Source organism: Triturus cristatus, chromosome 11, assembly GCF_964204655.1.
Source record: "Triturus cristatus chromosome 11, aTriCri1.1, whole genome shotgun sequence".
NCBI classification, from domain to species: Eukaryota; Metazoa; Chordata; class Amphibia; order Caudata; family Salamandridae; genus Triturus; species Triturus cristatus.
Genome location: NC_140594.1, coordinates 1,089,210,572 through 1,089,226,194, shown reverse-complemented (window position 1 = coordinate 1,089,226,194; position 15,623 = coordinate 1,089,210,572). Strand labels below are relative to the sequence as shown.

The following is a 15,623-nucleotide window of genomic DNA, read 5'->3' as shown; positions in this document are numbered from 1 at the left end:
ATACTCCCTGTGCACGCAGTCAGATGTGACTGGAGAAAAACACAGGATTGGAAACTGTGTGTGAGAAGAGTGACTGAATTTTTAAATGGGTATATATGCTCCTGAGGCTCAGTAGATGAATTCTGTATGCAGATTGGCTGCTGAAAAGAGAGGCTATGCATATGTAGCAACCAGGGTTAGCCTTTGATTGATGGATATGTTATAATGAGTCAGCAAAGTCAAATTAGGTTTTGTCTGGTTTTTACCATGACGCATAATGATTCTGCCTGGGCTTTTGAGGCAGTATTTAGGTTTTGGAGGATACGTCTACGCTTGATATGGTTGTGCAAAGGAGAATTATGGTTGGCATATGATGGCTGTGCCCAGAGTGTAAGCATTTGAAGCTATATTTAAGTGAATGATGACTGTAGCTTATCTATCAAGGCTGTACTCTTGGTCTATGATGGTTTTTCTCTTGGTCTAGGATGGCTGTTCTCTTGGTCTATGATGGTTGTGCTCTTGGTCTATGATGGTTGTTCTCTTGGTCTATGATGGCTTTTCTCTTGGTCTATGATGGCTGTTCTCTTGGTCTATGATGTCTGTTCTCTTGGTCTATGATGGCTGTTCTCTTGGTCTATAATTGTTGTTCTCTTGGTCTAGGATGGCTGTTCTTTTGGCCTATGATGGCTGTTCCTTTGGTCTATGATGGTTGTTCTCTTGGTGTATGATGGCTGTTCTCTTGGTCTATGATGGATGTTCTTTTGGTCTATGATGGCTGTTCCTTTGGTCCATGATGGTTGTTCTCTTGGTCTATGATGGCTGTTCTCTTGGTCTATGATGGATGTTCTTTTGGTCTATGATGGCTGTTCATTTGGTTTATGATGGTTGTTCTCTTGGTCTATGATGGCTGTTCTCTTGGTCTATGATGGCTTCTCTCTTGGTCTGTCATGGCTGTACTCTTGGTCTCTAATATTTGTTCTCCCAGTCTATGTTGCTGGCTTTCTGCAATTGAGCCACTGGAACGCTATCACAACAGCCTAATGAATGTGGCTGATAACTAAAACAGTTTTGCCTATTTTAATATACTTTTGTTGTTTTTTAATATCATATATTGTAGGTTTTATTTTTTATCAATTTCAGTAATGTCGCTTTTGTTAAGAATCAATGATTGTGTGACACCGTTTTCTATGAAATCACTTGGGTCAAAAGTCTAATTATGTCACTTTCTAAAAACCTTCCAGTTCATTCATAACCATGTCCTTGAAATGTTTTCACCTTGCAGCCAATACCTGTCAATTAATTGTTATATGTAGGTATTTTTCACCTTGTCAAAACTCATATGAACTATGCCGCTTCATATATTTTATGGTGTACTATTTATCTTTATAATTTTTTTCCATAACAATTTGATATTTGATTATCTATCTGACTACGAGTTTTGTACTGAAATTGCTTTGTGTTGGATTTCAGTCATTGATCTCATATGAGTGTTAATGGTACTGAATGTTCTTTTTCCTGAAGTATTCAATGTAATTTGATAATGCATAGATTACCCAGGTTCTTTAGATCAGAGGTTTGCGCAATGATTCATTTGAAATATATAAATAATAAATATTCACATTTTCAAAATCATACAATATGAAGACCTCATTGTTTCAAACGAAGAGCAAGTTGGATCCAATTACTCAGGGCTTTCTATATATGGTGCTCACATACAAAAAAGCTTTTTGTACATTGATGAATTAAAATGCATTATATGCACCTTTTCAAATAAATTACAGGTGCGTTTCTATGTTACAGATGTGTCTGTGGTACCTATATCTGGCAAGTTCTTGGAATTTTTGGCATGATAGCTCACTTCACATGATCCCATGACAAATTCTTCACAAAACCCATGCCCTTATGGCCCAGATATATCAAAGGATTGCGTTGCCCTTGCATCATGCAAGATGACGCACGGGCAACACAGTCCTTAAATCAGATTTACCCTGCCACACATCTGGATTAATGCAAAGCAGCGCAAGTCACTGCCCTGCGTTATTCTGTGCTGGGAAGGCGTTACATGGGTGGAGCACGGGTGTATTGCAGCTCACTTAGGAAAAGGAAAATGCCTCTAAGGATTGTTTTAGTGCAGAAAGGTGTTCCTTCCTGCACAAAAACAATCCTGCCTCAACGTAGGCACCCTTGAGCAGGCACCCTTGCAAGGTGTAAGGGTGCCTGCATTGGCACTAGGCAGTATATAGTGCACCAGCGCAGGGAGAGAGCAGGACTGCATCATATATTGTTAAATATGGCAAACTCCTGCCCTTTCCTTTTGATGCAGTGCAGCAAGTCATCTTGCTGTGTTGTGTCAAATAATGATAAATCTGGCTGTATTTTCCTAAATCTAGTGTAATGTATCTGACATGTCCAACATTACTCACAATGGACTAGCCAATGCCTCTTGAACCATAAATTCAAATGGTGCATTTCCATGAATTGTCATTGAACCTGCAGAATCTGAGTGGTTTGCACTGCCATTGTTTGACAAGGCAGTGTATTGTTAACATTCCTCTGTGTTGATCATCAATGACATTCTTGTTAATACTAGCTTAATGTAGAGTCAGGTGAAGATATTTAAATGTTCATCTGTTCTGCATCAATGTAGTGCTGTGACTGAGGCATGTACTGAGGTTTCATGAGTCACTGTTAGGGGCTCATAGTGGGCACAACAAAATGAAATAAATTATTCCTGTGGCCTCAAATATACATCAAACAAAAGGGGTAGCAGGACACATTCATCTTCCCCTTCACAAGTTCATGAAGCCTTTGGTACACAGTGTACAGTTCGCTGCAGAAGACAGTACAGGCTGTGCAAGACAGGTGGAAAGGATATCCATCACATTTGTAACAGAGTATGTGCCCACCAAGCCCTAACACCCTGAGTTATGACATGATGCCAAGGTCAATGGTCTCAAAGCATGGGCATCAATTGACAAAATGATAGAGGTAGTGGCTCTGACATCACTCACTCTTTAATCCTTGATGACATCACAGGTTGAACATCGTTTCCCCTTCATCATATGCATATTTGCTGCTGAGTGAAAAGAGGAAGGGAAACACTTTCTCTTTCCTAGAACATACTCTTTTTTCTAATTATTTTACTCACTGCTAACTTCCCAGCTTGTTTTAAAGCTATCTTGTAGTTGGAGGATCACAAAGGAGAACAAGGTAGCAAAAGAGTAGTTGTACAGTACCAATAGTTTATTTCTAGTGAACAGGTGTATTTCTCAGTTAGGTACAACTTACCCAGTCCATTTAGGGTGCCAAGACTATCGATAATCCAGTTGCTGATGGTATGGTTTGCTAGAGAATTACACATACTGCTTAGAGCACTTGCGCCCGCTGCTGTGCCAATAAGGTACTCCAAGATCAGGTTCCATCCAATGAAAAATGCCACAAATTCGCCTATTGTGACATAACTGTAGGTGTAGGCAGATCCTGTTGTTTTTGGAACGCGAACTCCAAATTCAGCATAACAGACACCTATAAAACAAAAGTAGTAAATAGAGAAAGTAACTGAGATGCCCAAAAGAGACATTTCTTAAATATTTACAAATTGCAGATGTCTTCTTCAGCTCATCAAACCAGTGTCCCTACAATTCCTATTCATATTCTTGTGAATGATCTTTTGACAACCACCACATACCCACCTGCTGAGAGTAAGTAATTTATTTGAATTTTCTAGTACATTTATACACTATAAATGCATACAGAAATAATACATTTCAGTAACAAAACATGAAATGTAATTGATTAATTATTCCACAATCAGAATATTTACCAAAATGATTGGAGACTCACAAAATCCACATTAATACCAGTGTGAGAGCTGGTCCAAAAATGTAGACTATGTAAATTATCCTGTAAAAAAGATTTACACACACACACACACACACAAATATGATGGATATCCTATCTGCCATATTTCAAGTGCACATAATACATTTGTAATAAGGCGGAAAGGATATTCGTTTGTGATGAAGTACCTGCCTGCCAATCTCTAATGTCCTGATTTATGACTGAGGCTCAAACGCAAACAAAACAATGAAATTTGATAGTCATATTTAACAATGAACACAACACGCGGCATAACTCACCGTCGACTGCCACAAACAAAAGACCCAATTTGAGAACAACATGGCGGACGACTGCAAGTTATGTTGTGTGCTGTGTGCATTATTAAACATAACTGGCAACCTTAGCTACTAGGCAGACACTAGACTCCCATAAAACCTCTCTGAAACAGCTGAGACAGTGTCACCAGGGCTGATGGAAGAGCCGGGGTAATTTGGGGAATCCCTGGGCCTAACTTGCCGTAAAGAGAGGTGTGGTGCAGTAGCCAGGGCAGCTGACTTCAGAGCACAGTGCTCACGGTTCGATCCCTGGCTCCAGCGGCAGCTCAGCTCAGCACCATGTGACTCTGTGCAATAGCTCACTTAATTTCCACAACGGCCCCCAGTGCCTTGAGACCCGTAAGGGTGAGTAGTTTGTGCGTTACAATAAGGATTTACATTTACAATCCATTGGAATGTGGTTGGTCATCCTGCAAATACAGGGGTGCCAAAGGCATCACCTTTTGTCTAAAACCTAATATATGCTAATATCTGTGTCTCTATGATATTCTGTTGTATACAGCGTGCAAGGGAAGAAGGAGGTGGAGGTGAGTAGATTATTACTTGGTTAAAGTGTTCATGTTGAAGTATAATATGTGCTTTAGTCCACTACGCCATATACATGTGAATAATCATGAAACATTTAGATGACAAGTATCCTCTTTAATGGTGTATTGTTCATCAATTACAGCTTGTAGTGATATTATTGAAATATTTTTAAAAAATCAACCTGGATAGAAAAAAGACAAAGAAACTAGCACATTTCAGTGGTTTTCTAAATTTGAGCCTCAAACATAACTCAGGGCCTGATTCACAAAGGGCCTCCGCACTCGTGTCGGGTGGCCCAGCAGTCGTGGGGGGAGTCTCTGCACGCGGAGCAGAATTTCCTCAACCAGAATTCTAACTGTGGAGATTTCTCCCCGAGTGCGGAGACTTCCCCACGACTGCGGGGTCTCTCCCACAAGTGCAGAGGCCCTGCGTGTTTAACAGAGTTTTTCAGTTAACTTAATTTTTTTAAATGACTTATCTAATTTTCAAGACTCACTGCGCACAGCCTTTGGCCCTGTTACCAACTCACCCAGTCTATGCTGTACATTGCCTTTGGCTGTGCTTAACCCACAATTGGTGGCCCAATCTCCATTATGCAAAGCTTGCTATGCAACCAATTTTTATGATACACAGCCTTCAGCCAGGCACAGGCCCAGTGACCTTCAGCTGTGTGCTGAGAGAGGACTTGACTGGCCTTGCACTCGGCTTAATTTCTAGCTGCAAATTTAATGCATAATGATTTCCAGCACCGCAGTTATTAGGGACTGGCACTCTAATTCCTCTCCGCTTTGTCTTTAACACTTGTTGATCTGCTCAAAACTTGGCATAATCAACTGTGAGTTGAACTCCCTAAAAGTCTGCCAAATTTTCTGTGCATTCGTAAGTGATATATTTGTTATCAGATAAACAGTTCTTTCACCTCCGTTGAAATGCCATGTGTTGGACCTGGCCCTCTCTGCAGGGTCACATCCAAACCTTTTTCTTTCAACCCTCTTGTTTTCTGAACCCATTTTTGTTGGCTTTTAGGATTCTGTGCACCTTCACACTGCTAACAAATAATTTACTTATAAGTACCTAGTAAAACGATACTACATGTGCCCACGTCCTGTAAATTAAACGCTACTAGTCGGCCTGCAGCACTTATAATGCCATTAACTTACGTAGACCCGCTTAAACATGTCTCAGGCCTGCCATTGCAGCCTGCGTGTGCAGTTTTAAACTGCCATTTCAAGCTTTGCTGTTTTTAACGGCCATTTTGACCTGGCAAAATAAATCTTTTGCTAGGCCCAAACCTTCCTTTTTAGTACATATAGGTCACCCCTAGGATGGAACCTAAACAACCCAATGGTGGTTGTATTTAAAGCATTATACTTTTTAAGTTTTACATGTCCTGAAGTGAAAAACTCTCAAATTCATTTTTACTATTACAAGGCCTACCTCTCCCATACAACAGTGTTTTACCTTATTACATGTATTAAGTGATAAGCTTTGGTTGGGAGCAGGTAGGAATTATTGTTTGGTGCCTGGAGAATTGCATTTCAAAACCATCTTTAATAGTAAAGTTGGATTTTAAATCACAATTCTGAAAATGTCACTTGTGGAAAGTTGGTATATTCTTGCCCTAACCATTTGGAGCTCACAGACTGTTTCCTGGGTCAATTGACCAGGGCCGGACTGGGAACCCAAATCAGCCTGGCAAATTTTGTCAGACCAGCCCCCGTGCGGTGCATAGCGAGTGCAGTGAGCGAGCCTGACGATTACAAAGGTGGGTTTTGGGGGCGGGGTCTCCCCCAAGAAAATTTGGGAACAAAATGGTGTATTCTACACATTTGTCTTTATTTATTCAATTGTATTAGCCTTAAAAGCATAATAAATGATGACCTTACTGTGCCCCAGGATATGCCAATCTTTGTTGGGATTCTTCGATGATTCCCTCACTATCACCCTCCAACATTGACTCTCAACACTTCATATCCCCTCTCTCACATGTATTTTATTTGTTTTATAGCACATCTCATACCAGCATAAAGTGTAGGCGCACTTTACAGTACACACACTGTAGTGCTAGAGGCACTCTTATGGTTTGACACCACGTGCTAACCTTTGACTACCATCATTTTACTTGACTTTGGTGTTTCATTGTACCCTAGCATGAATGTACGTTCATATATGCCTTGTTTCCCTTGAAGATTTAATCTTGCAGTCTTAAAGTGGGAGCAGTCACAGAGTAGAACAGCTTGCCAAGAACAGAACGTGTGGGATGTGCATTTGAAAACATGAGAGAGAGAGAGGTGTGGAATGTACTTTTTGATCTCAAAGTGCAGTGTTACTAGCAGTGGTTCTCAAATGTGCATTGTGTTGTACATTGAGAGCTGAAGTATGTGATGCTATAGGCAGTGGTGCACAAATGTGCATTATGTTGTACATTGAGAGATTTGAAACCCTATAGGCAGTGGTGCACAAATGTGCATTGTGTTGTACAATGGGAAATATTATGAAGTTCTTACTATTGGCTTTGATATGGCCTCACGTCATCCTGAATTCTGACTATGCCTTGCTTGAGCTTTTTTGCCCACACAGACAGGCCCACAGAGGGCTCAGGTTGTTTTGTTTTTGGAGAAGAGATTGTTGAATAAACCCTTGAAGGCTTTCTTAAGCTGCGTTAAGATAAAGGCTGGAACATGTCAGAATGTAGAGGGAATGTGCCCTGGAATTCTTGTATGGAGGGTGGCCAATTCCAGTAAGTTTCCTTGGCGCGGAAGGAAAGACTCTCGAACCTTCTAGTGGGTTTTGAGACTAGAAAGCTGAGGGTTGTTGACTTAGAAACTGGGATTGTTTGAGCCTGAATGATGGACCCATCTTTAGTGCAGGCATCTGGTTGCTGGGTCTCCTTGATTCGGCTGTAAGTCTTCCAGTCTGGAGTGGTTCAGGATAAAGATTGCACCAGGTAAAGTGTTCGATTTTTGATTAGTGCCATTGTGATGTGTGGCAAATGGCTATAATAAGTTGAGGTGTTTTCTTTGTGATGTGTGAGTGAGTCAGAGTGCACATCCAAAGTAATCATTTGATGTATTTATTGTATATATCTTTCTGATTTCTTGCAGGATGTCCAGTATTATTTGCTGCTTGTTTACTCATATTATTATTCATGCATTCAACAGTTGCATTTGCCAAGTGTGTTATTATTGCTTGCATATAAATATATATCTCTATATACATTTGAATGTTGTTCATTTGACATCTAGGAAAGCCTTTCTGTTAGAGAGCATTGCATTAATAAAACTTCAAGCCTTATTCTAAAAAGAGAGTCTTTGATGTGTTTCATTTTGTAAAGGTAAACCCCTTTCTTGGTGTTGTTGTGTTATATGTCTCCTGCTTCGTCGTGTTTGAGCCACCGTGTGGGAATGGTATTCTGGGAGGGTGAAGCAAGACATACACATGCAGAGACAGTGAATCATACATGTGTAGATCAGTGCATAGAAAATGTTACACAGAGTGCTTGGTCTGGAGAAGCACAAACTCAGAATTCAGAGCATAACACAGCGGTTAGGGTTGAATTTAATAATAAGAATGTATTTCTACCCAAACAAACCTTTTTTCCCCAACATCACAATACTGAAAGACTGGGAAAAAAGCCATAACCTTCTAACCTGTACCATGCCGCTTGCATGCAGCTCTTTCATGGCAGTTCATAGCTCACTGTGCTAGACTGCGATTGAAAATTATGAACTGACAGTAACAAAAGAATCTCTGTGACAAAAGCAGTAACCCACTGAGCTATGCACATAAAATCTTTCTCTTTGATAGGCATGGTACACGTTCTTTGCAGCAGGCATATTAACCTATCTTAGGTGAGCCAAAACTGCCAGTAGGCAAAACTCACATAATTCCAGCAGGTACATATTTGTCACCAGAGTTAACTTGACAATTTTGTTGTTGCACAAAAACTGCAGAAAATATAAGGTACTTTGCAGTGCTTTTAAAACTGCTGCACTGCTACAATACCAGCCCTACTAACAAAACCGGCCCCCCGCCATTCCTGCCTCCCAGGGAAACGCCTGATGCCCGGTCCGGCCAGTCAGACCTTGCAGATGACTAAGTGTAGTTGGCCTTGTGTGTATTCCTTCCAGACACTCACACAATGGAGGGTCTGTGTGTTAGTAACATGGACCATCCTGACATGATAAGGGTGGAGGAGATGTCACCTGTCAAACTTGCACTTCAAAGACTCTGCTTCCGCTCACACACAAGGACTACCTACACACTAGCATATTGTGCCTGCAAAAAGATAGTGAGGCAGGAAATTCTAGATACTTCTGTAGGGGGAAGACTCCAGAAGCTTCTCCCACTTCAAAGGGGGCATCAGGCATAAAAGTAGAATCCTCAGACCTACTCTTCAATACACCCCTCGACCTGTGAACACAACAGAATAAGGTCTGCCCTGCTGACAGCAGACTTCCATGTTGCCTGAGGCCTCCCCTGCTGTCTGAGAAGGAAGACTGAACCTGCTCCCTTTATCTCAGGCTGCCTGAGTGACTCCAAGGGCCAACATGAAGCTCCAGTGAACCCAACTCTTCACGCTACAGAGATGGCAGCGATAACCGACATTGCAAGAGCTGCACTTATCGCTACAGCATCGAGAGTCTGCGGAGACCACCAACGCAAAGCTCGAGGAATGACCATCCATGACACCAGACAGGATCTTCACATTGCAGCATCGACCTTCCAGCTACGAACATGCGGGAGCCTCTCCCTGCTCCTCGCAGCCCCTTCCACCATGAACAGAACTCTTCACACTGGTCTTCAGAAGGCAACTTTTTCAGCAGGACTAACCTGGTCCCTGTATCAGCCCAAGCTCAATCATGGTCAGCCTGAGCTTGTGACTTTTCGCATGACCAGATAACTCCAAGTCCGCTTTGTGCTTTTAGGCACAATACTTACCAGATACCTTTGAACTTGCACAGCTCCGGTCCTACTGAATGGATTTTTGCTGATTTTGTGTCAAATAATTTATAAAATGTTACTTTATTTCTCAAAATTGGTGTGGGATTTTTATTGTGTTGTGATTTCACTTCATTACTATTAAAATGCAGGATACATACTTTACACAATGCCTCTAAGTTAAGCCTGCCTGCTTTTGTGCCAAGCTACTGGAGGGTTAAACATACGTTAATTTTGTTTCTGGCTGTTTCTTGAGTAGGGTTTCACCCCCTCAACCAAAAATCCAATTTCTAACACCTGCATCGCACTGATAGGCCTATATGAAATTAAGAAATCTAAGAATAGGCAAAACATGCTGTCTCTGCCAAACTTTGTGCAGATTCATCAGACAGTGACAAAGTTATTAGTGAATGAAAAACACTGCCGCTATTTGGATTTGCATAAAACCTGAATCACAAGCACTGGATGTAACATGCCTGTAATTTGTGATGCAGATTCATCAAACAGTTCTAAAGTTATAAACAATTGAACATTTTAGTGCCCTTCCTCTTCAACATGGCCCTCCCCTTAATGGATTGGCAAAACATTTGACATGCTATTCAGAACCAGAATCAGAATGAATTTTATTTGGTTCACATCATAATTACCTTAAACGTGCATAAAACACAATATTTTGCAGTATTTCATCAAATAAAACTAATTTGTTATAAAACAAATCATGATAGTTTTTGATCAATAAAAAATAAATCCATTTTAAAATCAGGTTCAGAATTGTAGCTAGATAAAAGATTCAAACATAAACAAAAACAACCATAAAAGTACTCATTGTTTCACAAAACACAATACAAGCAACAATTGAGCATTCCTAAGAAAACTTCACATTTGATTATTTTTTTCATCAAAAAAGAGGAAAAGATGCAACTTAGTGCTCAAGAGAAATCATACAACGGGCTGTCATTCCAGTAGATGAAAGAGGTCTGTATGTACAAGCAGATTTAGAAAGTGAACAAGTTAAGTTCCTTTTAGATACTGGTGCATGCAGTTCATCTCCGACTAAAAGCACACTCCCTCAGACCCCCTCTCTCAGGACAAAAGAAGACATCTGTGGGATTCACCAATGTGTTAGTTATGCACCTTGGGCCTGATTACAATGTTGGGCGGACGTCTCGCGACCGACCGACCTCAAGTCAGCAGTCCCGACACCGCTATTACACTGTGACTGCACATGGTGCTGTCGCACACTCCCATTTCCTTATGGGAGATTGTGCTTTGGCGAGAAACCGGCTGTAGCACAAGCGTCCATGGAGAAATGGGAGCCCGTGTAAATCCCTGCACCACGTGGTAGACACCTCATGATGCCTGCCACATAGTGTAGGGATTTACAGGGGGCACCGTAGTTGCCTCGTAGGCCCCCAACCGGAGCCTGCAGAGACATGTGGGCACTGCTAGGGGCCCCCAAAGCCGCTTTCTGACAGGCTTTTCATGTCGGAAAGCCCGACATGACAAGCCTGTTGGAAAGCAACATCATAATCCCCACGGGGTAAACGCCGTACATAGGGGATTATGAGTGGTCTACATCTGGCCGACATGCTCCTTGAGCCCGTCAGAAGCCAGTCGGTCCGACCGGACGGTTTCAAAGTCGACAGCCTTTATCATAATAAGGCTGTCGGATATGAAACGTACGATGTGAGTGGGAAAGCCTACGTCCACAGGTGGGAGGCTCTCCTACTCACATCGTATTATGCTCCTTTATATCAGCCCCACTCAAATATACGATAGGACCCTTTACAGATAAACATTATTTTCTAATTTATGAGACATGTGCTTATAAATTGCTTGCATTGGACCACCATCTTTTCAATGCAGAACCCTTCTACTTCAAGTGCAGCGTCACTGCCTATCGGCCTGCCCGTCCTTTCTGTGCCTCTTCTACTAGCCTCATCGTCAACCCTCACATTTCATATGTGAGTTTGTGGCCACTTCACCTCTGTCTTGACCCACAATAATTTCCTGCAGAATAAAAATATGTACATTTTATTTCCTCTTTTCCAAATCTAATGATGATTGTCTCATAGGATGTATCTTAGCCAGAACAGGAGTGATGTGATCATTCTTGACTTTATTCTCCCTAATTTTGATTTAATTGCCAGAGGCTTTCATAGATAAACATTCCAGGTTCCTTTGAATACATTTGGGGCCTCATGTAGGTAGCATACAAGTTACCACTTCTTAAATACCGAACGTTACCGAATCGGTATTTAAGAAGTGGTAACTTGTATGTAGGTAATCATTTGGGAAATATTACCGAATCGGTAAAATTCGGTAATTACCGAATCGGTATTTACCGATTCGGTAATGAGGCATACCTTCCCATTGATGGGAAGGTATGCCTCATTACCGAATCGGTAAATACCGATTCGGTAATGGGGGGAACACATGCAAGGGTGGCAGGGTGTCACATTGACACCCTGTTGCACCCCTGATTCGGCCATGTGTGCACATGTGGCACACATACATGCCCTAAGGGCATGTATGTCTGCCACATTGCACACTTCTAAGCGCTTTAAAATGCTTAAACACATCCATTCATTATTTACCACCAACTATTAGTTGGTGGTAAATACCGACTCCTAAAAACACCCACACACTCCCCCTACATCTCATTTCTGTATTCGGAATTTACCGAATCAGTAAAATTACCGATTCGGTAATTTTACCGATTCGGTAAATTACCGAATACAGAAATGAGCCCCCTACATCTCAAAAGCCAAAATACCGGTCGGTAACGGTATAATTACCGAAAATCGGCCGTTACCGACCGGTATTTGGCTACCTACATGAGGCCCTTGATGTCTAAGTCACTGGTATATATGTTATCACAAATAGCAAGAATCTCTTCCAAACTTGTACTTAATGAACATTCTTGTGATTCTATCACTTTGGATTTAGCAGACAGAGATGATGTCATCTGCTTAGTCTTATTTAAAGTGTTTTGTGAGGATTTAGCCTCCATATAATTACCGGTGCAACCAAGCAATGAGAAACCATAACTTAATAAGGCACATTAGCTTCACTTTGAAGCAGTAATTATGGCAGAATAGATAAGTGCACTATCAACTGTATAAAGAATAGTCAAAATTGTACTTGAAAATATGTTGGCAAAATATTGAGTTGAAGAAAAAAATGACAAATGACAAAAATCTCCTTTCATGAAGGCAATTTGAAGCGATTCAAAAAGGACATGACATGTTGAATAAACAGAAGGTCTTTTATTCAAAATGTTAACATATATTTATTTCTGATGGAAAATGTGAGTGTAGAGTCAACTAAGACACTCACATGAGTTTTTAACAATATTAAGTGCTATTTGAAAACCAAAGCTGCTTTGTACAGGTGGCCGGGCAGTTGTACCTTCTAATTGGAATATACATATTATGTTCTTGATCCTACCACAAGGAAAACTCCATCATCTACAATACCAAATGTAAGGTGAGTGTATGATATATGACAAACACATTTTAGTGACGATACTAAGACTGACCCAGTGGAATATTTATAGACTGGGGGCTCTTGTAGTCCTGAAGAAGGTTATCAACCCATAGTCGCGTAATAGTTAATGGTTACTCAAAGCTGCTATCCTGTTTACTGGACTTTTAAACTTATACTCATGTCAGCATGAGCAGACTTGACTTCATCTGATTGCTATGTTTGTGCATGTGTATAAGTTGCAGAGGTGCATTATTTTGCCATATTTCGTTTTGGAGCAGTGTTTGCATGTATGCATTTGCACATTGTGCATTGTTCTTTGCAGTTTCTTGTAGGCTGCAATTTTTTTTTTTTAAAACACTTTTTATTAATAACCAAGACAGCGATAATAACAGATACATTGACAATGCGAAGATGTCCACCTTTACCATTACCACCATTCCTCTGCCCCCTTCACCACATAGCAGACCAGTATAACTGCGAATCCAAGTACAACAATCACCCTCCGTGGCTCCTGTTTGTGCTACCATCCACTAAGCCAGAAGTCCTCCTGTCTAACGGCCTTTTGGGACCCTTTACTCAGTGTTATGCTGATCCTGTGCTGCCCCTCCAAGTATCTGTTGTCTCTCTTTCCTAAGATCAATCGTCAGAGAGATACAGATGTACCCTCTATACTTATTCCATTTTCCCCATTTGTGATCCCATTTTCTTGGGCACCCTCTCTCTTTGAACACCGCTTTCTCCGCGAGCAAGGCGTGATCCATATCCTTGGCCCAATCCACCATTTTTGGTGAGGTGCCTACTCCCCACCGCTGTGCAATGTTCCTTTTGGCTACACCCCAACCCCCTGAGGCCCATTCTTGCTCTATTTGTGTGAGGTCAGTCGCTACCCAGATGTTCAGCAGACACAGTGTGGGTGTCGGGTGTATTGTCTTATCACAAGCCCTAGCCATTTGCCTGGTGACATTGACCCAGTATTCCTGTATGTGGGGGCATTCCCATAGGATGTGGAAGAATGTGCCAATCTGTGCACATTGCCGGAGGCATTGCGAGTCTGGGCGCCTATTGAGTCTGTGCAACAATATGGCGTCAAAATATACCCTGTGTAGGACTTTAAGCTGCACCAGCCGAAGACGCATAGGGATAGCCACTTCTCTGGGCGAGGACAATGCCTCCCGCTAGTCTTCGTCAGGTAAGACCCCGAGTTCGGCCTCCCAGGCCGCTCTAAGCTTAGTCATAGGGTCTCATCTATGGTTAATCAGCTTCCTGTACGTGAGCGATATGGTCTTGCGGTTCATAGGGTCCAGCAAGAGCCTATCTTCCAGGGGAGAGGAGTCTGGAAGTGGTGCATCTTTAGGCCGAGCCGATTCTATAGCATGGCTAATCTGTAGGTAGCGAAATCCCTCTGCTGGGGCTAACTGGTACTTGGCCTGAAGCTCCGGGAAAGATGCCTTTCTCCCTTTTACCCACACGTCGCCCACCTTAGAGATTCTGATCAAATCCCATTTATCGAATCCCGCGTATGTACTGAGTCTCCCCAATATGTCCGGCTCCCATAGTGGGGTTGCCTTCGTCAGGCGACCCCTCCACCCCATCTGATTCTGTACCCCATGCCACACCTCCACCGCGCGCGCCGTTGGGCATGTCAGTCCCAACTTCTTGTGGTTGGTGTATAGGGCTCTGTTATATCCCCCTTTTCTCAACAGCCAGTGGTCCGTGCGGAAGCTCGGATCATCGTGTCTCCCAAACACTCAACTGTTTATGGCCGTCAGTTGCGAGGCCTGATAATACCGGCGCAGGTCCGGCAAACCTATTCCCCCATCGTACCATCCCATGGTTAGCTTAGCCATTGCAATACGTGGCGGCTTATTGTCCCACTGCAAATCGCGTACCGCTGCCTCGATCTGCGAAAGATAGGAGTTGGGAACCGGATTGGGCGTATTCTGTAACGCGTACAGAAAACGGGGTAGAGCGAGCATCTTATATAAGGACGCCCTCCCCAATAATGTGAGAGGGAGGGTTTTCCAATGTGCCACATCCGCGCAAAATCGCCGCAGTACCCCCAGGAGATTCCTTTCCAAGAACAACGCCACGTCTGTGGTGATGAATATCCCAAGTAAAGGAATCCCTGACGGGCCACCGGGATGGAGTAGCCCCTAGGACTCAGGGGAGGTTCTCCCCAGAGGGAATACATCTGGGACTTTGCAATTTTATTCTGAAAGGAGGTGGTCATGTTTGTTAATACATTTCCAAGTATTATGATATGTGGATGAGTATGCATATTGATGGTGTATCATTACAGGTGTGATTGCGGTTTCGTCATGGAACAATGATTGCTATTACTATGCTTTGTTTTTGTGAATTTTATATATACTTTGTTTTCTTGTTCTTTATTTGACTGCTGTAATCCTGATTTCGGCAGTTTCGGTGTGGTGAATATCATCTTGGAGAATACTGCATGATCATGAATATATATTTATGGCTTGTTCAACAGGACAATAGGTCTTTAAAGAT

At 42.1% G+C, this 15,623-nt stretch overlaps 1 protein-coding gene across 2 annotated transcripts in view; it reads right to left on the bottom strand.

Annotated features, from left to right (window-relative positions):
• SLC7A14 (solute carrier family 7 member 14) overlaps positions 1-15,623 on the bottom strand; it is a 302,417-nt gene that overhangs the window by 81,341 nt on the left and 205,453 nt on the right. For both annotated transcript variants that reach the window (XM_085635468.1, XM_085635469.1), the window contains one exon: positions 3,268-3,504. In XM_085635468.1, the coding sequence (XP_085491594.1) occupies positions 3,268-3,504 (237 nt within the window). The remainder of the gene's footprint in view (positions 1-3,267; positions 3,505-15,623) is intronic.